Source organism: Miniopterus natalensis, chromosome 19 (assembly GCF_054644295.1).
Source record: "Miniopterus natalensis isolate mMinNat1 chromosome 19, mMinNat1.hap1, whole genome shotgun sequence".
In the NCBI taxonomy this organism is placed as follows: domain Eukaryota; kingdom Metazoa; phylum Chordata; class Mammalia; order Chiroptera; family Miniopteridae; genus Miniopterus; species Miniopterus natalensis.
The window spans coordinates 25,583,266-25,604,751 of record NC_142099.1 but is presented as its reverse complement, the minus strand read 5'-3'; the positions used below and the strand labels follow the sequence as shown (position 1 = coordinate 25,604,751).

Below are 21,486 nucleotides of genomic sequence, written 5' to 3'. Positions count from 1 at the left end.
TTAGACAGTTTTCTCTGGTTATATTATTGTCTTCTGGGGAGAGCGTTTGTTGAATTGCTTATTCTACCACATCTGAACTCCTCCTTTAGACTGACTTTCATGAACAAAAACTTTGAGAAGCTCTGTAATAAGATTTTCTTTTTACTTCATAATCAGAAACATTAAAAAGTTAATGTTTGAACTAAAGATTTAAAATAGGATTGTGGCATAGTTTTCTACTACTTCCCTTTAGTGCCTATAGAACAGTTTTTATTATTTTTATTTATTTTTATCCTCACCTGAGGATATGTTTATTGATCTTAGAAAGAGAGGAAAGGAGGGAGGGAGGGAGAGAGAGATGGAGAGAGAGAAGAAGAGTGAGAGGGAGAGAGAGAGAAAAAATATGAGAGAGAAACATTGATCAGTTGCCGCCTGTACATGTCCCGACTGGGGATCGAACCTGCAACCTAGGTATGTGCCCTCACCTGGAATTGAACCCACAACCTTTTGGTGAATGGGATGATGCTCCAACCAACTGAGCAGCCCGGCCAGGGCTGGCAGGTAGACTTTGGATTAGGTAAAGATAGTTGTTGAATTCTTTGTCTTGGCCTGACAGGAAGTAGGGGTTTTGTATTCCCCTTGGGTTTTGCTACCCTAGAAGTAGTGTTTTGGGGCATAGGACTGCTGGTGGAAGGTAGAAGGAAAGATGTTAAAGAGCAGAAGAGCTATTATTTTAATGCTATAATCATGTAAAGATTATAAGCCCATATATTCATGATTGGAGCAGTACATAAAGCCACAGCATAGAATCATACCACTATCACTTGCCTGGTAATAGCATTCTCTGGTTACATGTAAGTAGGAGAAAATAGTCTTTTGAGTCTTAAATTTGCAAACTTAAATATAGAATTAAAATGATGGTCACATTGAGAAATCAATTTTATATTATTAAAATTTTCTTTAATAAAAATATTTTTATTTAGTTTTACTTGTATTTAAGTGGTTTTCAAATTTAAGTCACTTCTGGAATATCCTGAGGTCCTGTGTGATATATTGTAGTTTTTAATTTGACAAAATTAAATGACTTCCTAATGGAGTTGATCATTTATCACTAATTGGAATGACGAGTCACTAAGGATGCTGAACAATATTCTTTAGCTGGAGGGTGTTTTCTTTTTCTGCATTTTTAAATGAGTACTTTTGAGAGATTTTTGAAAATATGCTTTTATAAAAAGCCACATATTATTATAAACATAATATTTCTGTTGAATTTTTAAATAACAGACTATTTTTTAGAGCAATTTATGTTTATAGACAAATTGTAAAGAAAGTATGGAGTCTTCCCATATATCCCCCTTCTCCCTCACAGAGTTTCTCTATGGTTAACATACTGCATTGGTGTGTTACATTTGTTAAAATTGATGAACCAATATTGATATTTCTATTGATTTTTAAAAAGCAATTGTAATCTAGTTTAATAGATAAGTAGTTTTTGTGATCCTTATATATACCCAGTTGAGATTTCTATAGTTCATTTTTACTGATTTTTTAAAATGCTGTTATTGATAATGAAACACTATTACCCTGATCTTTTTAGGGTGGAATAATTCATGATGGTTCTGAATTGATTGGCCCTGTTGAAGTTTTTTCGGATTCCCTCACTGAAAGCTTTCCTGAGTGTAGTACGGAAGGTAAGAGATTTTATATTTTTTTCATTTCAGTGGTTTTGATTGCAGAAGATGATAAATCATATTTACATTGCAAAAAGTAAGTGGACATAGGAATTTAAGAATATTTGGTATTGGGTGCATGGTACTGGGTTGATGATACCTTGCATTTAGTTGACAGCCTTTTTTTTCTTAGTGATATATAAGATAATGATTCTTTCTACAGTTAATGGCATCTTAGATTTGATGAAATGTGGTATAGTGAGTGCTCAGAGTTTGTCTTCTCTACAATACGAATGCCTTGCTTAAGTTTATTTAGTAGCATCTGATTTTTAGACAATTAATTTCAAGACTGGCATTAAAAGTTTAGTCATGTACCCAGGTAAAAAAAATCTAAGGCAGTTTTAGTGTTTTTGATATGTTTTATAATAACATGAGTCTAAGCCAAAGTAATTTTTGTACTTTAAATCACTTTAATTCAAAAATGCTGAATCTCTTGTTTTATTCCTTTATAAAGCCATCCTTCAATTTTATGAAGATTTAAAATACATACATTTTTGGATTTTTAGATTTCTTTAGCTAGTTTTCTTTCAGGGAAGATTTTGAAATTTAAAAAAGATTTGGGGACAGGGATGGGGAGAATCTTTAAAAATAGGTAATTAGATTTGTTTGATTTCACTTAGGTCTGGTTTATATAAAGGTAAAATCATAGACTAGATAATATTTTTTAATCTCTTTCATAAGTAAGAGTTTATAGTAGAGGAGGATGCTTTATGAAATTAACTTGGGAAGTAGCCATTTCATTGCAGTGATGCTTTTGTGGGGGATATGTACTGATGTCATATATTGACAGACATTGAGATAGACCTATTGCAATAGAGTCCCATCTTGATTTGGAGGAGCAACAAGTTCCCATCCATTGTATGGGATGATGCACTTAAAGACATTTTTCTTTTGGTTCTACTGTATTGAGAAGTAATTAAATTTTCTTGTTTTTCGTGGTGACTCCTGTTGACTTAAAAGCAAAGTGTTCTGTGTAATGTGTGGGGACCTCAGGCCCAGGGCCTCCATTGAGACCTCAATATCTTTGACTCCATCGTGAATCGGCTAAGGTCATAGAAAAGCATTGTTGATAATAATTTTACTTTATAATTCATCATGTTTTTGGGGAAAATATATCTATTCTCCATGACCTGTTTTCATCTGAGATCCTTGTTGGGCTTTGAAAAATCTAGTCCCTGCTTGAGTTCCAAATGTGATTCTCTTTCTAGAACTAGTTTCCTTGGAAGGTAACTTCTCTGGGATAACCTTTTCTGGCTGTTGCCTTAGAGATGAGATACCTTCCTCCTGAGAAAGGAGGAGAGTGTGTTTTCTGCCTGTAAAATGTGCTGACCTGATGATGTCTAGTAGAGGACAAGTAGGACAGTTAGAAATATTTGTAGGAGAGTATTTAATGAGGAGTACAGCTCTTAGAAATGACAGAAAAGCTTTTCTCTGTTTTTTTTTTAAAAATATATCTTTATTGATTTAGAGAGAGAGGAAAGGAGAAGAAGAGAGACAAGAAACATCAATGATGAGAGAGTCATTGATAGAGCCCACAACTGGGCATGTGCCCTGACCGGGAATCGAACCCCAATCGCCTGGATCCTAGGTCGGCGCTCAACTGCTGAGCCATGCCCGGCTGGGCTCTCTTTGTTTTTTGATACAGGAATCAAAGGTTGTTTGATCTGGAAATGGTTATGTTCTTTTGACAGTCATAATAAGCCTTTGTTGCGAGGTGGGAGTCAGCCATGATGAGAGAAGGGTGTTTCAGGAGCCTGTTTTAGTGTAAAGTAATCAGGGATGGGAGCAATGCAGAGGTCTTGTGTCCCTTGCTTTAGTCTAGGAGGGAAAGGGAGGAGCATTATTATTAGGAATGACTTTTCTTGAGATGCTATTCTAAAAGATGCAAAGCTTTTCTGGGTAAAAAAGGTGGCTGTATTCATGTTAAAAGAGATATAACTTAAAGCTGAGGTGAGTTAGTAATTTATTGTCTAGTCTGGGAGACTTCTCAGAATTAAGAGGATGCTATTAATAAGTACAATAAGTCAACAGGCATAAACCAGGGCTGCTTGGACAAACTGGGCATTGTGGGCCACCCTATCTAAAGCAGTTGTTTAAGAGTTTAACCGCGAAGTTTCAAAAAAATGGCTTTTCTTTGGAAGGATTTCTCTTTCAGGAATTTACTTTTATGAGAGAAAAAGTAAATTAGGGGTAACATTTGTGTTAACAACTCAGGAAAAGACTTATGATACCTAAAAGTAATAGTGACATTATATCCTTTCAAGGCGTAGTTTAGTTTTCCAACTGTAGTACCATTCAAAAATACACTGTAATCCATTAAGAATGAAAAACATGGACCTGGAAATGCTGTTCATACTTATGTTTTTACCCCCTTTCTTTAAAAGCCTCTATTCTGGCTAATTAATCCTGCTCAAAGACACCTTGTTGACAAATACAAATCAGAGTGTCAGACAGCTTGCAAATTCATTGCTATTTGAGAGGGGAAATGACTTTTAAAAAAAGTGTTTTTATTCATATTGATTTTTTTCTTTAGAGAGAGAGGAAGGAGAGAGAAAGAGATTTGTTGTTCTGTTATTTATGCATTCATTGGTTGATTCTTTTATATACCCTGGCTGGGATCAAACCCTCAACCTTGGTATATCAGGACAACGCTATAACCAACTGGGCTACCTGGCCAGGGCAAGAGGGGAAATGACCTTTAAATATCATGAAATTGTCAGGCACACTGGGCAACTGTAAGATTTACTTTCCTACCAAAGGTCTGCAAACCCTAGAGACAAACAAGAGAGAGGGAAGAGCAGGAAAGCGGGCAGCCGGCCAAGCCCCACAGGTCTGCAGTGAAATGGAGGGTTGTAGAGGGATTGTGGTTGGCAAGTGCTTGTGGGTTGGATTTAGAGCCAAAATGTGAGGAGGTGATTCACTCCATAACAACTCCTCTGAGTGCAGTATTTTAAATGGTGTTTTGAAGGTAGAGTCATTTTTTATACTTATGATTTAGTTTGCCGGTGGAATGAGCCAGAAGGGCAAATCTTAATATATAGTCTGCTGTTTCAAGGTCCTTCAGGTGGAGTTAGAATGACATGGCAAGTCTATCACCTCTCAGAGAACAGATGTGGAGGCTAAGTGATCATTATTTTTATTAGTACCATAAAAATGCAATCAACAAGTTTTAAGTTACCTTGAAAGAAAGTTTTCTGAGGAAAACATAAAGTGCTGGATTAGCGGCTTAAAAAAATTGTCATTATTGTATAGTACCGTGGGATAGAGGAAACCCCTTTAAGGTTTCATAAAACCAATAATTTGGTAATTAACTGGTAAATATATTTGATCTAATATGAAATTGAAAATTATAAAGTTCTTCAGTAGGTTTTTAGATAAAAAGTTAATACTGTTTTATGTTTTAAAAATGAAATGCTGGTTACTCTTGATCTTTGTTCAGGGAAATTAAACTATATATTTTCTCAAAGATGAAAGGTTTAATTGATTGTTAACATCTTATTTCCTTTTTAAACTTCCATCATTTGTTGCATTAAACTTAGCTATAGAGTTACTGACATTTGTGGAAACCTGGCCAAAATGATGCATGGGAATTGAGCTCCTTGACATGTTTCTCTCATCTGTTGGCCTGTTGGAAGGATGTAGGTTGCTTTACTGCCATCCTGGCCTTGATATTGGCGCCTTTGATGTTGGTATAGTCTCATCTGGTAACCTGTGTCATTTCCTCTTCCTCATACATTACTTTACTTCCTTTGCAGTTTTGGGAGGGACATTTTCCAGGTGTATGCAGCAAATAAGAGAAAATAATTAGTTAATCATAACCACAAATACAAATTGAGAGATCAACATCTAATATGTAGCAGATCTTAAGAGTGACTATTCTTAAATGTCTCCTGGAGTAGTTAAATCTACCTCTTTTTTTTTTTTTTTTTTGCCTGTAAATTTTAGATTAGGAGCTCATAAGTGCTTATTCTAACAATTGTAGACTCAGAAGTGATTTATTATGCTGTCTTGAATTAGCCATTTTAGAGTAAATGAGATGTACATTTTGAAGGGAATGGCATCTATTGCTGGTCTCTGTAAGGGAACTCGTACAATAACTCTCAGCCCAAGATTTGTGTGTTTATTTCATGGTAGGGTAATACTTTTTTGCATTATGTAGATAAACATGAAGATTGTAATTAATATGTGTTAAATAGAATAATGCTGATTATATTTAAGAAATTAAATGTAATCAACATTATATTATTTTAGGGGGACTAATTGGAAAGGGATATAGTTATATAAGTTAGAAAAAATTCTTCTGTTTTAAAATAACTTTTTATTATATTTTCTTTTACTTTTTATTATTTGTATTATTTTCATTTAGTTGATTTAAAGTTGATGCTTTGAGACAAGATCATTTAAAAAAGTAATATTCTTCAGTTTATTGGCTATTTAATAACCTAAATATATTTTAAGGCAAATTTAAAATTTATACACTACATGTAGTGTAAGATGACAAGTATAGAAAGTCTAATGAAAAGTAATTTAAATTTAAGAGGAATTTATAGCAAATGTCCACTAGGTGGCACCATGAGAACTCCAAATCTTGTTACTGGGATTAGTCTGGGCTCTCTATTATTTAGAATAAGCTTCTTCAGTTTGAATTTCCTTTTTCTCTTAAATTTTATTCAGTGTTTTTTATTAGTTGAATTGTCTTTGGTAGGGGACCTTAAAATAGGAAAAAAAGAATAGGTCATTATTCTCAAGATAAACACAAATGAGAGTGGGTCATTGTATGTGTGTATGTAAAACAAATGATATAAATTATAAATATTGACTCTTAAAACCCTGGGGCTGTTGAGGATAATGTTGAACTAGAACTTTGGGGATTGGGTGAGGCAAATAAAGTTATATGTTGGAATGGGTTTTAGAGTTAGATCTCTTAGTTTACAATTAAAATTGGAATTTCAGAGAAGGTAAGCCATGTGCCTATGGCAGTCAGGGCACTCCAGGTATTGAATAGCAGTCACAGGACTATATTTTGTGAACTGAAGAGGTTTAATTTTATGGAGAGGAGGACAGTGAGAATGCGTATTTGGTACAGAAAGCTCAGTGTGAGCTGCTTGTGTGCTGGTAACAAATAGGTGTGATTTGCAGAGAAGATTATGGAAGGAGCAGCGAGAAAGTTCATTAGGTAGAAAGGGAAGCCAACTCATAGATCTTTGTTGTTCATGATAAGATAACAGTATTAGGGTTGTAATTGTGATGAATATGTTGTTTTCTGAGCTCATTCTGTTTTTCACCAAATATACAGCAGATATTCTGATGCTCTCTTCATAAAATTTCAAGGGTGAAGCATAGACATGTTCCAAGGACATTATAAAAATGTGAAACATCAAAGGAATGGTTATTTTAGTAGCAGTAGCGATTATTAAATGATGAGTTGGTAATCAAGTACAGGAATCTTTTTTTTTTTTAAGTACAGGAATCTTAACTAGCATCAGAATCTTAATTAGTTTTAGACTTAGGTATTCACTTAAAATCATATTTATAAGGGCTTGTTGCTTAATGGAGACTGGTACGTATTTCTTCCAGCTCAGGGTGACCTTTGTTCCGCTGGCTAGGTATCTGGCTTTGTGTGTGCTCCTAGGAAAAGGAGAGATTCCCTTTCGTTGACTGGCAGTATATGAACCTCAGGGCTCGGTGAGAGCTATCAGCTGATAATAATGAGGCCATGTATTTTATATATAGTCGACCATGAGAGACCACCTGTTGTTCTAAAGAAAACTGACATCTTTTTGCAGATGGTCTTCAAATACAGATTTCTGATATTACAGTATAAAGATTTATTCTGTGGCAACTCAACCTTTTCCCCTGGTGCTTGTCCTTCAGAGATGGTGTCCTAGACAGATTGCACTATACTGCCCTACTCTGAGCAGTTCAAAGCACAGAAGGTGAGGGTAGGTAGGTAGACTAGGATGTTAAATAAACGCCTCATATCTGTAGCTGCTTTTTAACCAGTCACCTGGGGCCCTCTAATAGCCCTGAGACTTGAATGTCTGTGAGATGAATCTGGAGGCAGAACGCTTTCATAGAACCTTTGACTCCCCATCCCACCCCCTGCCCTCATCCCTTCCAGAAAAGGCTTCGGTTTTTGACGTGACGGCGTTGGGTGGAGGATGCGCCTTTTACTCTGATGATGGCCTAGAGGGCCCCTTTAAACGTGGATTGCCTTCAGGTTGGTTTAACTTTTGACAAATAGTCTCTGTATTGTCAGTTGTTGCTCTGCCTTATCCACAGTTTTCTTCCTACTCACTTTAACTGAGAACTTCTTGTTTTGCTGCTCCCTGTATCTTACTTGTTAACTTTCTTCCTGGGTTATAGGAGCTAGTCTCCACTTCATGGGATATTTAGATTTGTATAAAATAGGTTGAATGACAGGACTCTGATTTCCAGGACTTGAGCAAGCACTGTGTGAAGTAGGTACATCAAGGATTTAAGAGGAATAAACTAGGTACTGAATATATGTACATATGTGCACACACACACGCACACATATATATATGATTTATTGCTGTGGTGGTGAAAGGGAGTGCTCTCTTCGTGAGCTGTTTGGGGAATACTTCATTGAGAAGAAGGGAGTTTAGAAATTGCTTAAATATAGAAAAGTGTCAGAGAATACTGGAAAAGGTGATTCACTGCAGTGGATGGTCGAAAAGATGTGAGAGGGTTAGGCTTTTTAGTTGTGGAAGGGTGCATCGTGGGAGGAGAATTAAAGTAAGAGGGTAGGCAGGTAAGGGTCAGGGTTAGTTTGCTTTAAACAGATCTGTCTTTATATCATTTCTGTCCTCTCTCTTAAGTTAGGAATTCCTGGGCACCGGCTGCTGAATAATTCATACAGGCCAGCATGTCATTAAACAATGGCTGTATAACATCCTAATTCTCAAATTCCCAAATTTAGTCCTCGCTGCATCTCCTTTGATATTCTTCATGTTCAGAGTCTCAAGGGCTTGCCATACACATTCAAGGAATCTGATTAACATCACCTGTAATCCCACCAGACAGAGAAAATTACTTCTAGTGTTTAGTGTACCTGTGTTTGTGTTTTTAAATTAGAATTATAGTATGTATTTGCATACTGCTTTGCAGTTTGTCATTTTTGCATAATAGAACATGAATACTATGTAGCATTAAACATGCTTCTATAACATACTTTTTAATAGCTGTATAATATTTTATCATTGGGATGAACCGCCATCTCCTATTGTTAGAAATTTGTTACTGCAAAATTTTCACTAATTTTTGTGGTAGATAGTCATATGTAGATCTTTTTTCATACCTGATTGCTTTTATATAAATTGCTGAATTGCTTGGTCAAGGATACTCACCTTTTCTTGCATCTGATATGCATTGCCAAACTGTCCTCCAACAAGGTTAAACCAGAAGCAGTCTTATTTGTTTCTCTTTGCTTCTCCAGTTAGGCTAAAGACATTCCTCTTCCTAACCTGCTAGTTTTTATTTGCTTGCTTACTTTGAAAGATTCTTCATTTAGAATTAGATAGAAATTGAAATAATTTGTATAGAATATTTATTTCTTACTTCATTTTGCTATCTGACTTTCTCCCTAGGTATTTTGATGGTCTTACTTTTCTGATCTAATTTCATTTAACCCCGGTTTCCTTTGCTAATAAAATAAGGTTGGAAAGGTAAGAGGAAATATGACTATGACAGTAGATTTTTGTGTTCAAAAGCCAAAAAACCGAGTGTACATAACTTTACCCTCTTGCCCTTTGGTGTTATTGTTCTCGTTAGAAAGGAAAATCAGGCAAAGCATAAGACAGTACCATGTGATAGATGGTGTGAAGGTTATAGTGACAAGACCCGGGAGAGCCAACAAAAGATCTCTGACAGCATTTCCTTTCTTGTGATTAGCTGTATGAACCAGAAAAAAATTTTGAAGTTGGTCTATTTGTTTATTACTTTCAGTGGACTAGGTTATATAATGACACCATTTAAGGAAATAAATTTTCATTGAAATACATAAAATATTTAAAAATTATTTTTAAAATCTCATAAAGTTTATGTATATTTTCCAGAACAGTAGATAATTTTGTAGATTGCTGGGAAAGATTTTGATTTTGAAGTACTATCTGTACAGTTGAAATGTCAGAGAAAAGAGATTTCCACTAGGTCCAATGAATTTCATCTCAGATTATGCATTTAATGAAATTTGTTGCTTTTTCAGAATGAACTTAATTCTGTCTGTTTATATCTCTGTCTCTATCTCTATCATCTCTCTATCTCTCTATCTCTCTTATCTCTATCATCTCTATTTCTGTCTCTCATCTATTTATCTATATCTATTTTATTGAGTTATAACTGACATAACAGCATTAATTAGTTTCAGGTGTACAACATAATGATGGAATAAATATTTGTACACCCAGTTGGCCCTGAACAACACAGGTCTGAACTGCACAGGTCCACTATATGCAGATTTATTTTAATAAATGTACAGTTGGCCCTTCATATTCCCCAGGTTTTGTGTCTGTGGGTCCAGCCAACTGTGGATTGAAAACAGTGTTTTTGATCCACGGTTGGGAACTTGAGGATGCAGAGGGATGACTGTATGCATGTTCTATGCCATTTTATATAAGGCACTTGAGCATCTGTGGATTTTGCTACCTGCAAGGGATCCTGGAACCAACCCCCTGTGGATACTGAGGGACTGTAGGTAACTTTTTGGGGAGTCAGAAGTTACATGTGTATTTTCAACTGCATGGAGGTGGGAGCTGCTGTTGTTCAAGGGTCAACTGTATTGCGTAATGATCACCACAGTCAGCCTAGTTAACATCTCTCACCATACATTGTTATAGATTTTTTTCTTGTGCTGAGAACTTCCAAGATCTACTCTTAGCAACTTTTAAATATGCAATGCAGTATTATGTATAGTCACCATGATGTACATTACATCCCTTTGACTTATTTATTTTATAACTGGAAGTTTGTACCTCAAAATTAGTTCTTTATGGACATTCTGAGGATTTGAAAGAAAAACCTTGAAAACAGAATATATTGACAGGTGCCAAAGTTGTATCTAAAACTGATTTGAAATTTGAGTTTAGCTGCCAGTAACATGTTTTTACCCTAACTTACTTTATTTGATGTGCAATAAACAACTTGAGTCTATAACAGGGGTTGATAAATTATAGCCTGTGGGCCAAATCTGGCCTGCCACCTGTTTTTATATGACCTCAAAGCTAAGAATGGTTTTTATATTTTAAATAGTTGACAAACTTCAAAAGAATTTTATTTTATGGCATGTGAAAATTATATGGAATTCATATTTTAACATTCATAAATAAAGTTTTATTGGAACACAACCATGCTTATTTATTCATGTATTGTCTGTGGCTGCTTTTGTGCTATAATAGCAGTGTTGATTAGTCGTGGAAGATGGCCCACAAAGCCTAAAATATTCACACTTGGCTGTCAAAAAAGTTAGTTGATCTCTGATCATCTAGAATTATAGAGTCTAATCCACCTTTAATTTTGATTCACTGAGGAAATAATTTCCTTCTTAATGTATTTACTTTTCTGAGAAACTTGGCAATCAATGATGCAGATCTCATAGCTGTTTCCAAACCTAACTTTTACATAACCCTATTGCCAATCTTTTTAATGATATGGATCAGTAGCTCTCAAAGTATGGTTTTCAGACCCCTGGGAATTCCTGAGATCTTTTTAGGGGGTCCCCAAGGCAGAAATGTTTTGTTAATAATCTAGAAAACTATTTGCTTTTTGCCCTGTGTTGATATTTGCCTGATGACACGGAAACTGTGGCGGGTAAAACTAGTGTGTTGAGTGTGAATCGAGAGTGACACCAGCCTGTAACAGTAAGCATTGCACACACTTGTAGAAATGCCAGTGCTGTGTCCTTGAAGAAGTAGTAAGAACTTAATCATATTAAATCTCAGTCTTTGAGTACATGCCTTTTTGCCATTCTGTGTGATGAAATGGAAGTTTACATAGAGCACTTCTGCATACTGAACTGCCATGGTTGTGTTGAGGAAAAGTTCTTGAGCAGTAGCTCGAGCCAGAAACTAGCTGCTTTTTTCCTGGAACACCATATTTGCTTGAAACGATGATTGACAAACAAACTATCATTATTCAGACTTGGGAATTTGACACATATTTTTTAGAAAGTGACCAAAGCAAGCTGACACTTGAAGGAAAACAACTGACGGTATTTGTTGCCACTGATAAAATTTAAGTTTGCAACCCCAAATTAGAATTTTGGAGAACTTGTGTCTTCCGCTTTGAACTTGACAGTTTCCCAATACTTATAGAATTTTCTGGTGAAATTGGTGGTGATAGTAACAAATGTGGTTTTGGGGTGATATTGTAATATGAAACTTGTCCCTGTTTGGAAGATCTGTATAACTCTGGAAACCGGTATTTTCAAAATGACCAATGTCTGATGTTACAAACTCAGGATGGATGAAAAGGTCGATTCAGTATGTAAGACAGACCAATGGATTTGAGTGTAACAGAAACAGAAATTTCAATGATAGGAATTTATGTTTTACATGGCAACTAAGCTTTAAGAAACAACCATTTGTCAAGTTTTGGTGTAGTATTAAAAGACAGTGTCCAAAATTATTTTAAAAGGTTTCTAAAATATTTACCCCATTTTCAATTACCTATCTGTGTGACATTTTATTCAAATCTTTCAACCAGAACATCTGATAACAGATTGAGTGCAGAACAGATATGAGAATCTAGCTATCTTCTGTTAACAGGATTTGCAGAAATGTAAAACAGTGCCACTTCTCTGACTAAATATTCTTTGTTTTGGAAAATACAGCTTTTTTAAAACAAAAATTGTGTTAACATATAATGGGCTTTAATGTTTCATATAAAAATTTCAGTCTGATTTTTAAATATCAAGATTGGTAAATATATACAGATCAAATCCACATAAACAATCCCTTTGAGGTCATCAATCATTTTTAAGAATGTAAAGGGAGATTTTTGAGACCAAAAAATTTAATAGCCATTATTGTAGATCATGTTCGTTTACTATGAAGTCAGTTATATGAAATGGAAGAAATAATTTTCATTGCTAAAACCTTTAACAGCACTTATTTTTCATTTTCTGTCAGAAAACTAAGTTATGAATATAGAGCAAAACTCTCTCCAAAAGCTGTGGAAAAGCCTGAAACAGAAATTCCTAAAAATTCAATTATAAAAATCCACAGTAAATGGCATACATTTTCCAGATATCAATGGTGACCTAAAAGCACACCTATGTATATATTGTCTAGTAGTTAAATAATTATTATATAATTGCTATAATAGTTATAATTTGATGATAGTCTGTTATGCTTCATATGCATTAACTAATACTGTTAAGTAACTTGCTGTTGGTCACAATAAGTGTTAAGATCTGGGTTTCAAAAAGTTCTTTTTTACTTACTCTAAAGCTCTTACTCTTTTCCCTTTGTCATAATATTATTGTTCACAGCAGCTGTGTGTGCAGGCATCCGCTTTCTAAAAGTGGTCTACAAGATCTTGTGGTACAGGCTCTTTTTGACGCCAAGGCTAGATAAAGACTTGTCTTCAGTTTTAGTTTGATACTTAAGGCAAGGAGATGGTCTTCCAGAGCTCTCGAGAGGCAGTGCAGAAATGAACGAACTGCCCTCTCTGGGCGGCTCAGCTGATTGTCGCGTGTCCCGTACACCAGAAGGTTGTGGGTTCAGTCCCAGTTAGGGCACATACCTAGGGTGCAGGTTTGATTTCCTTTTGGGCGAGTACGGGAGGCAACCCGATTGATGTTTCTCTCTCTCCCAGGGTCCCTCCCTTTCTCTCTCTCTGAAAATCAATAAACACATCCTTGGCTGAGGATTCAAACAAACAAACAAATAAATAAAATAATAAAAATATTGAAAACATGCATGAACTCAGCTGAAACAAATTCCTAGATACCAGCTTCATCAGTAAATTACAGCCTTCCTACGTGACTTGGATCGTGTGAAAAAATGAATAGTCGGCATGATTTGTATTCCTTCGGCTGATTTTCAATTTAATATGTTTACTGTTGTGATCGTATTCCAGGCGTCTCCAGTGACAGTGACCTTATATCCCTTACTGTTGATGTGGATTCTCTTGCTGAGTTAGATGATGGAATGGCTTCCAATCAAAATTCTCCCATCAGAACTTTTGGTCTCAATCTTTCTTCGGATCCTTCGGCACTAGGGGCTTTTGCTTATGACAGCGAGCAGAACAAAACAGAAGAAGAGCGGGAAATTCGTAGCATCTTCCCTGGCAGTTTAAAATCCAAGCTTGGCAAGAGAAGTTATTTGGAGAAGGCAGGAGAATTAATAAAGCTGGCTCTGAAAAAGGAAGAAGAAGACGACTATGAAGCTGCTTCTGATTTTTATAGGAAGGGAGTTGATTTACTCCTAGAAGGTGTTCAAGGTACAGTTTTATCTATATTAATGTTTCTTATGTTGATGTCTGGGAAAAAGGTGTATACATATAACTGTATCTTACATATAATCCTCTGTAAAAGCAGGACTGAAAATGAGAAGTTACTAGAGATTAAATGACCTAAATATGGATACGTTCTTCTGGTTACATGCAGTATCAGATGTACTTAACTCTCCATTCTGATCAAACAACAAAATAGGATTAAAAAATCAAGTCTCTATGATAAATAATAATGTGGGTTTTTTGGGGTGTTTTTTTCCTGACATGGCCAATATTCTGCCGCCTTCACCTCTCTGAGGAGTGTTCACAGAGATTGTTTAGTGCATTACCTCTCAGTGGCCTGAAGAGTGGAGATGAGATGGGCTTTTAAACTAAGAGTGTAAAAGGTTCTCGGATTTACTTGCTATTTTGTTCTTCGTTGGCTGCAGTAAATTCTCAGCTAATGAATGGGAGTGACATGGGGCACGTGGAGTTGAATGTTGCTGAATGCTACGTGGAACTCACCTTTTTATTAAGCATCAGTTTTTGTTTATTTGCCTTTTCCTTTCAGCAGCAGACTGAAGCGTGCTGCAGTCAGTTACGTGACTTCCTGGACACTAATCCAACGTCCATCAGACCTTCTTACAGTGGTTTTCTTTCCAGCAAATTATCATTTCCGTTGTGTTTTTGGTGGTCTTTGACTTGTTAGTACCGTTCAGATTACCGCAGCCTCCTGTATTACTAACACTTTATTCCCACCCTCATTACGCTTGTAGTCTAGAAATGGAGTCGTATTCTTCCAAGAGTATAAACGTTCATTCTTCCAACGTGGTGTAAAGGTGACTACTGGGCTGTGTGGAGTGAAGAAGTGTGTGAAGTGGCATCCTAACTGCTTTTTAACTAATTTTGACTAAGTTTCTTGTTTTTAATCCTTCCCTCTCATTTGCACAGCTACCTCATGCCACCGGTTCCTGAACTGTGGGAGAGATTTAGTGCCATGTAAGTCAGGCAGCTTTCTGGAGTTTCCCTAAGTCTGTAACCACTCATCCATCTACTTTCTGGCTTCTAAAATGTTGTTGCTGCTATATTTTCTCTCAATCTCTTTGTCCTTGTGGGATTTTGCCTTAAAAATAATTATTTTACAGCCATATGAATGGAGTTTCAGGAAGGAGCATTTTTCTTTGGTTGGACTGATAATGTATTTCATTTTGATACAAACTTGTTTTTTCAAATAGTTTCACAGTCTATTGGAATTTTTTGTTTGTTAGTGGAGCATTCTGGTATTAAAGATCTACTCATTTTTCTTCTTTGTCGTAACTCTTATTTTGGTGGGAGTTTAAAATAGGGATGAGTTGCAAACAATTGGCTCTGATATTGTTCCCTTTTCTTTTTAGATAATTTTTGTGCTAAAACATCACTAGTGTTTAATTGACATGGATAAAACACATCAGTGGGATTCTTTTGTCTAAAAGCTATTTGCATTTAACCCTAGAACACTTCATAATGTTACCACTTGATGGCACCAGAAAAATAAAAAATCTTTGCTTCAAAATGAGAATTATGAATGCATATCAGCAAATAAAAAATATATCATTTAGTTACTTTGTGATTATGATGGTGAATTATTTTTCCACTAGAACTTGATACCAGACCTACTAGACCTCTGTCTTAAGGAATGTTATCATTTAAACATATTTTTCCTATTTAAAGTATGACTGTCTTTCTGAAACCACATATCCATTATTGCACTGGATTGTTTTTTGTTGTTAATGTGCCATCAGATCCAAAAAGTTGTAATAAACTAACTGCTTGCAGCCTTTTATTGTTTTTTCATAATGTGATCAGTTTTTGTTCTCACAGAATGCTAATTTTTAACCAGTATGTAAAGTAAACTCTGTTTCAGTCCTCATGGTTATGTGTCAAATGTAATATCAGGGCAGTGCTTCTGGTCCATGGGTTATATATGTTTAAAAAATTATTTTTAACCCTCACCCAAGGATATATTTTTATTGATTTTAGAGAGAGACGAAGGGAGAGAGCGAGTGAGAGAGAGAGAAACATCTATTGGAGAGCGAAACATCAATTGGTTGCCTTCGGTACTCGTCCCGACCTGGGATCGAACCCTTAACATTAGGTATGTGCCCTGAACAGGAATCGAGCTAGCAGCCTTTTGGTGTACGAGACGATGCTGCAGCCAACTGCGCCACCTGCCAGAGCTCCATGGATTATATTTAAAAGTATCAGTCTCCTAATGGACACATGGACATTATTTAAAAAAGCTTTTACCCCAGTTTAATTCACATAATTGACATAATATTGAATTAAAGATATACAACATAATGATTTGATATATATACCTATTGTGAAATCATTACCACTGTAAGTTTAGTTAACACCCATCACCTCACATAGTTATACATTTTTTTTCTTGTGATGAGAACTTTTAAGGTCTACTTTCTTAGCAACTTTCAAATGTACAATACAGTATTGTTAACGGTAGTAACCGTGCTGTACATTACATCCCCAGAAGTTACTGATCTTATAAATTGAAGTTTGTACCTTTTGACTGCCTTCACCCATTTCACCCACCCTCTACCCCTGCCTCTGGCAACCACCAGTATGTTTTCTGTTTCTAAAAGTTTAGTTCTTTTTAGATTTCACATATAAGTGAGGTCATATAGTACTTATCTTTCTCTGTCTGACTCATTTCACTTAGCATAATGCCCCCAAGGTCTACCTATGCTGTAGCAAATGGTAGAATTTTCTTCATATTTATGGTTGAATAATATTCCTGTGTGTGTGTGTGTGTGTGTGTGTACATACATTTTCTTTTATTTATTCATCTTTTGATGGACACATAGGTTGTTTCCTTGGCTATTGTAAATAATGCTGCAGTGAACATGAGAGTTTAAATATTTCTTCAAGATAATGATTTTGTTTCCTTTGGATATATACCTAAAAGTGTAATTGCTGGATCATACTGTATGGTAGTTGTATTTTAATTTTTTGAGGCACTGCCACACTGTTTTGCATAGTGGCTGCACCAATTTATATTCCCACCAACAGTGTGCAAGAGTTCCCTTTTCTCCACATCCTCTCAAGTACTTGATAGCCATTCTAACAGGTGTGAGGTGCTAGATATCTAATTGTGGTTTTGATTTGGATTACCCTCATGATTAGTCATGTTAAGTTTCAGTACCTGTTGGGTATTTATATATCTCCTTTGGGAAAATGTCTGCTCTGTTCCTCTATCTATTTTTTAATCAGATTGTTTGTTTTTGTGCTATTAAGTTGTGTGAGTTCTTTATATATTTTGGATATTAGTCTCTTATCAGATACATGATTTGAAAATGTTGCCTTTTCATTTTGTTGATGGTTTCATTTGCTATGTAGGGCTTTTTAGTTTGATAGAGTCTCACATTTTGCTTTTGTTGCTTTGGCTTTTGGTGTCAAATTCAAAAAATCATTGCGAAGACTGATGTCAAGGAGCTTATCCCTCTGTGTTTTCTTTTAGGTGTTTGTGGTCTCAGGTCTTATGTTCATATCTTTAATCCATTTTGAGTTGATTTTTGTGTGTGGTGTAAGGTATGGATCTAGTGTCATCCTTTTGCATGTGCCTGTTCATTTTTTTCAGCACCATTTATTGAAGAGGCTATCCTTTCTCTAGTGTATATTGTTGGCTTCTTTGTCATGAATTAATTAACCATCTATGTGTGGGTTTATTTTCGTGCTTTCTGTTTTGTTACGTTGACCTGTTTGTCTGGTTTTATGTCAATATTCTATTCTTTTGATTGCTATTGCTTTGTAATATAGTTTGAAACCAGGAAATGTGATACCTCCAGCTTTGTTGTTTTCTCAAGATTGCTTTGGCTATTTGGGGTCTTTTGTGGTTCCATACAAATTTTAGGATTGTTTTTTCTACTTTTGTGAAAAATGCCATTGGAATTTTGATAGGGATTACATTGAATCTGTAGGTCACTTTGAGTAGTATGTACATTTTTAACAATATATATATATTTTAAATATATCTTTGTTGATTTCAGAGAGAGGAAAGGAGAGGGGGAGAGAGAGAGAGAGAAACATCAGTGATGAGAGAGTCATTGATCGAGCCTGCAACCCGGGCATGTGCCCTGACAGGGAATCAAACCCGGATCACCTGGATCCTAGGTCGACGCTCAACCGCTGAGCCACTGCCAGGTGACAATATTAATGATTCTAATTCGTGAGCATGGAATATCTTTCCATTTATTTTTGTCTCAGTTTGTTTCACCCATGATTTGTAGTTTCCAGTGTACTGATCTTTCACTTCCTTGGTTAAATTTATTCATAGGTATTTTATTCTTTTTGGTGCAGTTGTAAATGGGATTATTTTTAAAATTTCTCTTTCTGGTAGGTTGTTGTTATTGTATAGAAACAAAATTGGTTTTTGTATATTGATTTTGTATACTGAAACTGTACTGAATTTGTTTATTAGTTCTAACAGTTTTTTGGTAGCATAGCATTTTCTGTATGTAGTATTATGTCATCTGCAAATAGAGACAGTTTTACGTCTTCCTCTCTGACTTGGATGCCTTTCATTTCTTTTTCTTGCCTAATTGCTCTGGCTAGGACTTCCAGTACTATGTTGAATAAACTGGCAAAAATGGGCATCCTTGTCTTGTTTGTGATCTTAGAGGAAAAGCTTTCAACTTATCACCAGTGTGATGTTGAGTATAACGGACATTATTCTTTGATTTGGGGAAAATAGAGGGTTCTAGCTTATGAGCTGACTTGGCATTTACGAGCAGAAGAGATGTTTCCTTGGGGAAAGTTTGTTCTAGTGTGGCAGAACTGTTACTGAAACACCACTGTAACCAGTAATACCTATATGTCATTTTAATTCAACTCTTGCTACAAGATTTGTTACCTGTGACCTTGGTTTGGATTGGCATGCTTTATAGTTATTTCTGGATATCTGATAATCCAGATAAAGAAATCTTCCAGAGGAAAGCAGGAGTGCTTTTTATGCAGGGTTCTTACGAGTCGGCAAATTTTGTTACTGTAAATACTAACTATTTATCCTAACTAAACTGTTCATCTAAAGGAGTTTTTCTGGGTTTGTAGATCTGATAAAGATGGCATGATTTTCTTACTTAACTGGTGTTTGCACAGCTGAGACTAGATGCAAAACACAGTAGCAACAGCCTGTTTGTCCATCTGGCAGGGAAAAAGCATACCCTGATAGTGGCAACTTTGAATTTTCCTTTTGAACCTGACACTTTTCTTATTCAGTCAGTCTAGAAATGGCTCTTGAAATTAAGGTTCTAGGTCCTCAGGTCTTTATGGATTTCAGAGAGAAAATCCAAAAGTCAAGATTGAAGGAATCAACTTGAATCTTTGAAGAGCATGTTTTGATACATGTCTTTTCATTTCTGTCTTATTTATGTATTTCTGCAAGTGGCTGATAAGATTGATCTGTATTCTCAGTGTGAGCTTATTGGAATAAATGTGATAATGTAGAGTGGCAAATGGATGCCATAAAGCTATTAATTATATGTTTAAATAACAACAATTTATTATTTATTACATGCCTGTTACTGTACAAGGGGTTTTTCCTAATGTTATTTTTAATCTTCAGAACAAGCCTGTAAGCTGAACTGTGCCTGATCATACTGGGCTTTGTCTTAGGACACCATAATTTAGAGAGTGCAAACATTTAATAAAGTGATTTTAAAAGGTTGGCACCTAGTTATAGTTAGCAAGAATAATTATTTAAAACAGAAAGCTACCAGATGGTGAGCATTGTTAGTAACATCCATCTGTGGGCTACATTATGAATTACACAGTTGACTTGAGATCTGGTTTTGTTTGTTGTAGGTGCAAAAGTTGCTGGTTTGCTCTGTTTGTAAGGTAGCTACTATAATCCTCATTTTACAGGTGGAGAAAACCAAGACATACACAAAGTAAGCAATTTGCTCAGTGACACAAGCCAGCAAGAGTTTCAGCCAGGATTTAAGTCTTTCAGAGTTCATATCTTGTCTTCTTTCCATTATGTCATGCTACCTCTCACACACTTCTCTCCTAATTAGATTAGTGTTTTAAAGTGGAGAAGCAAAAAGTCCTCTAGTATCTAATATTTTTAAACTTTATTTTGGGTAATCATTCTTTTTCTTTCTACCCGCTTGTTTGCTCATTCAACCATCTATCCATCCAGTTCACCATTCAACAAGTTTTTATTACTTGTATGTACCAGATACTATGATAGTGAATATAAAATGTTGTGGGTTTTTTTTGGTAAAAATATAAAATAAAATTGAGTGATGTCCCTTCAAAATGAGATGCCCAAAGGATAAACTTGTTTGCTTTAGAATGGGTGGATATATGAGAAAGGTAGAGGTAAGTTTGTGTTTGATAAAGGGAAGTAAGTGACATGATTTTTTTATTGCTGAATTCCAGAAATGAAAATGTGTAACTATAAAAATAAAGTTAATTTGGCTTGTTTTTATAACTCTGAAGATATGAAAATATTGTCTGGCCTATTTTATGTTTAGGGGGTTTCCTAGTTCAGTACAAAATGCGATACAGTGTAAGGCTAAGAGAACCAGAAACTGTTTATTTTAAAAGACATGGATTGTGTGATCTTCCCTTCTAATGCATTGGCTGCTAGCTTTTTTCATTTATGGTCACCTTTGAGAACTTTATTGCTCTTTTTAAATTTTAACTATTCAGTTCTCCTTATAACTCTATGTAAATTTGAAAGTCAACTTATATTTTTAATTGAGGTATAATTGACATATTTTCATTATTTAAAAATTAATTTTAATTATTTTAGAAAATCAGCTTTCTGCACAAAAGGCTGTTGGAATGTTGATAGGGATTGCATTAAATCTATAATTAACTTTGGGGAGTATTGCCAATTTAACAATTATTAAGTCTTTCAGTCCATGAACACAGGATGTGCCTTCCTCCATCTTCAAAGCCCGCAGAGTTGGACTTCTCTGACCGTTCTTTCAGTTATATCTCACTGTGATCTTCAGCAAGGAAGGGCTGTTTGATTTTTAGGACCTGTGTGATTTGGCTGAGCACACCCTGATAATCCAGAGTAATTGCCCTATCTCAAGATTCTTAACCTTAATCACATTTGTAAAGTTTCATTAGCCAAGTAAAGTAATAGTTTCACAGATTCTGGGGTTAGGACATAGACATCTTTGGTCTGTTGGTCTGCCTACTGCACCTGTGAATTTACTTCTAAGTAACATACTTCTAAGAATATTGTAAGTATACTATTTAATTTTCCAGCGGTCGAGGTTTTTCTAATTACCTTTTTGTTATTAATTTCCAGCTT

At 35.4% G+C, this 21,486-nt stretch overlaps 1 protein-coding gene across 2 annotated transcripts in view; it reads left to right on the top strand.

Moving 5' to 3' along the window:
* The window catches only part of RPS6KC1 (ribosomal protein S6 kinase C1), a 110,513-nt gene that overhangs the window by 26,267 nt on the left and 62,760 nt on the right, over positions 1-21,486 (top strand). For both annotated transcript variants that reach the window (XM_087827858.1, XM_087827857.1), the window contains 2 exons: positions 1,577-1,670; positions 13,809-14,171. In XM_087827858.1, coding sequence (XP_087683984.1) covers positions 1,577-1,670; positions 13,809-14,171 — 457 coding nt within the window. The remainder of the gene's footprint in view (positions 1-1,576; positions 1,671-13,808; positions 14,172-21,486) is intronic.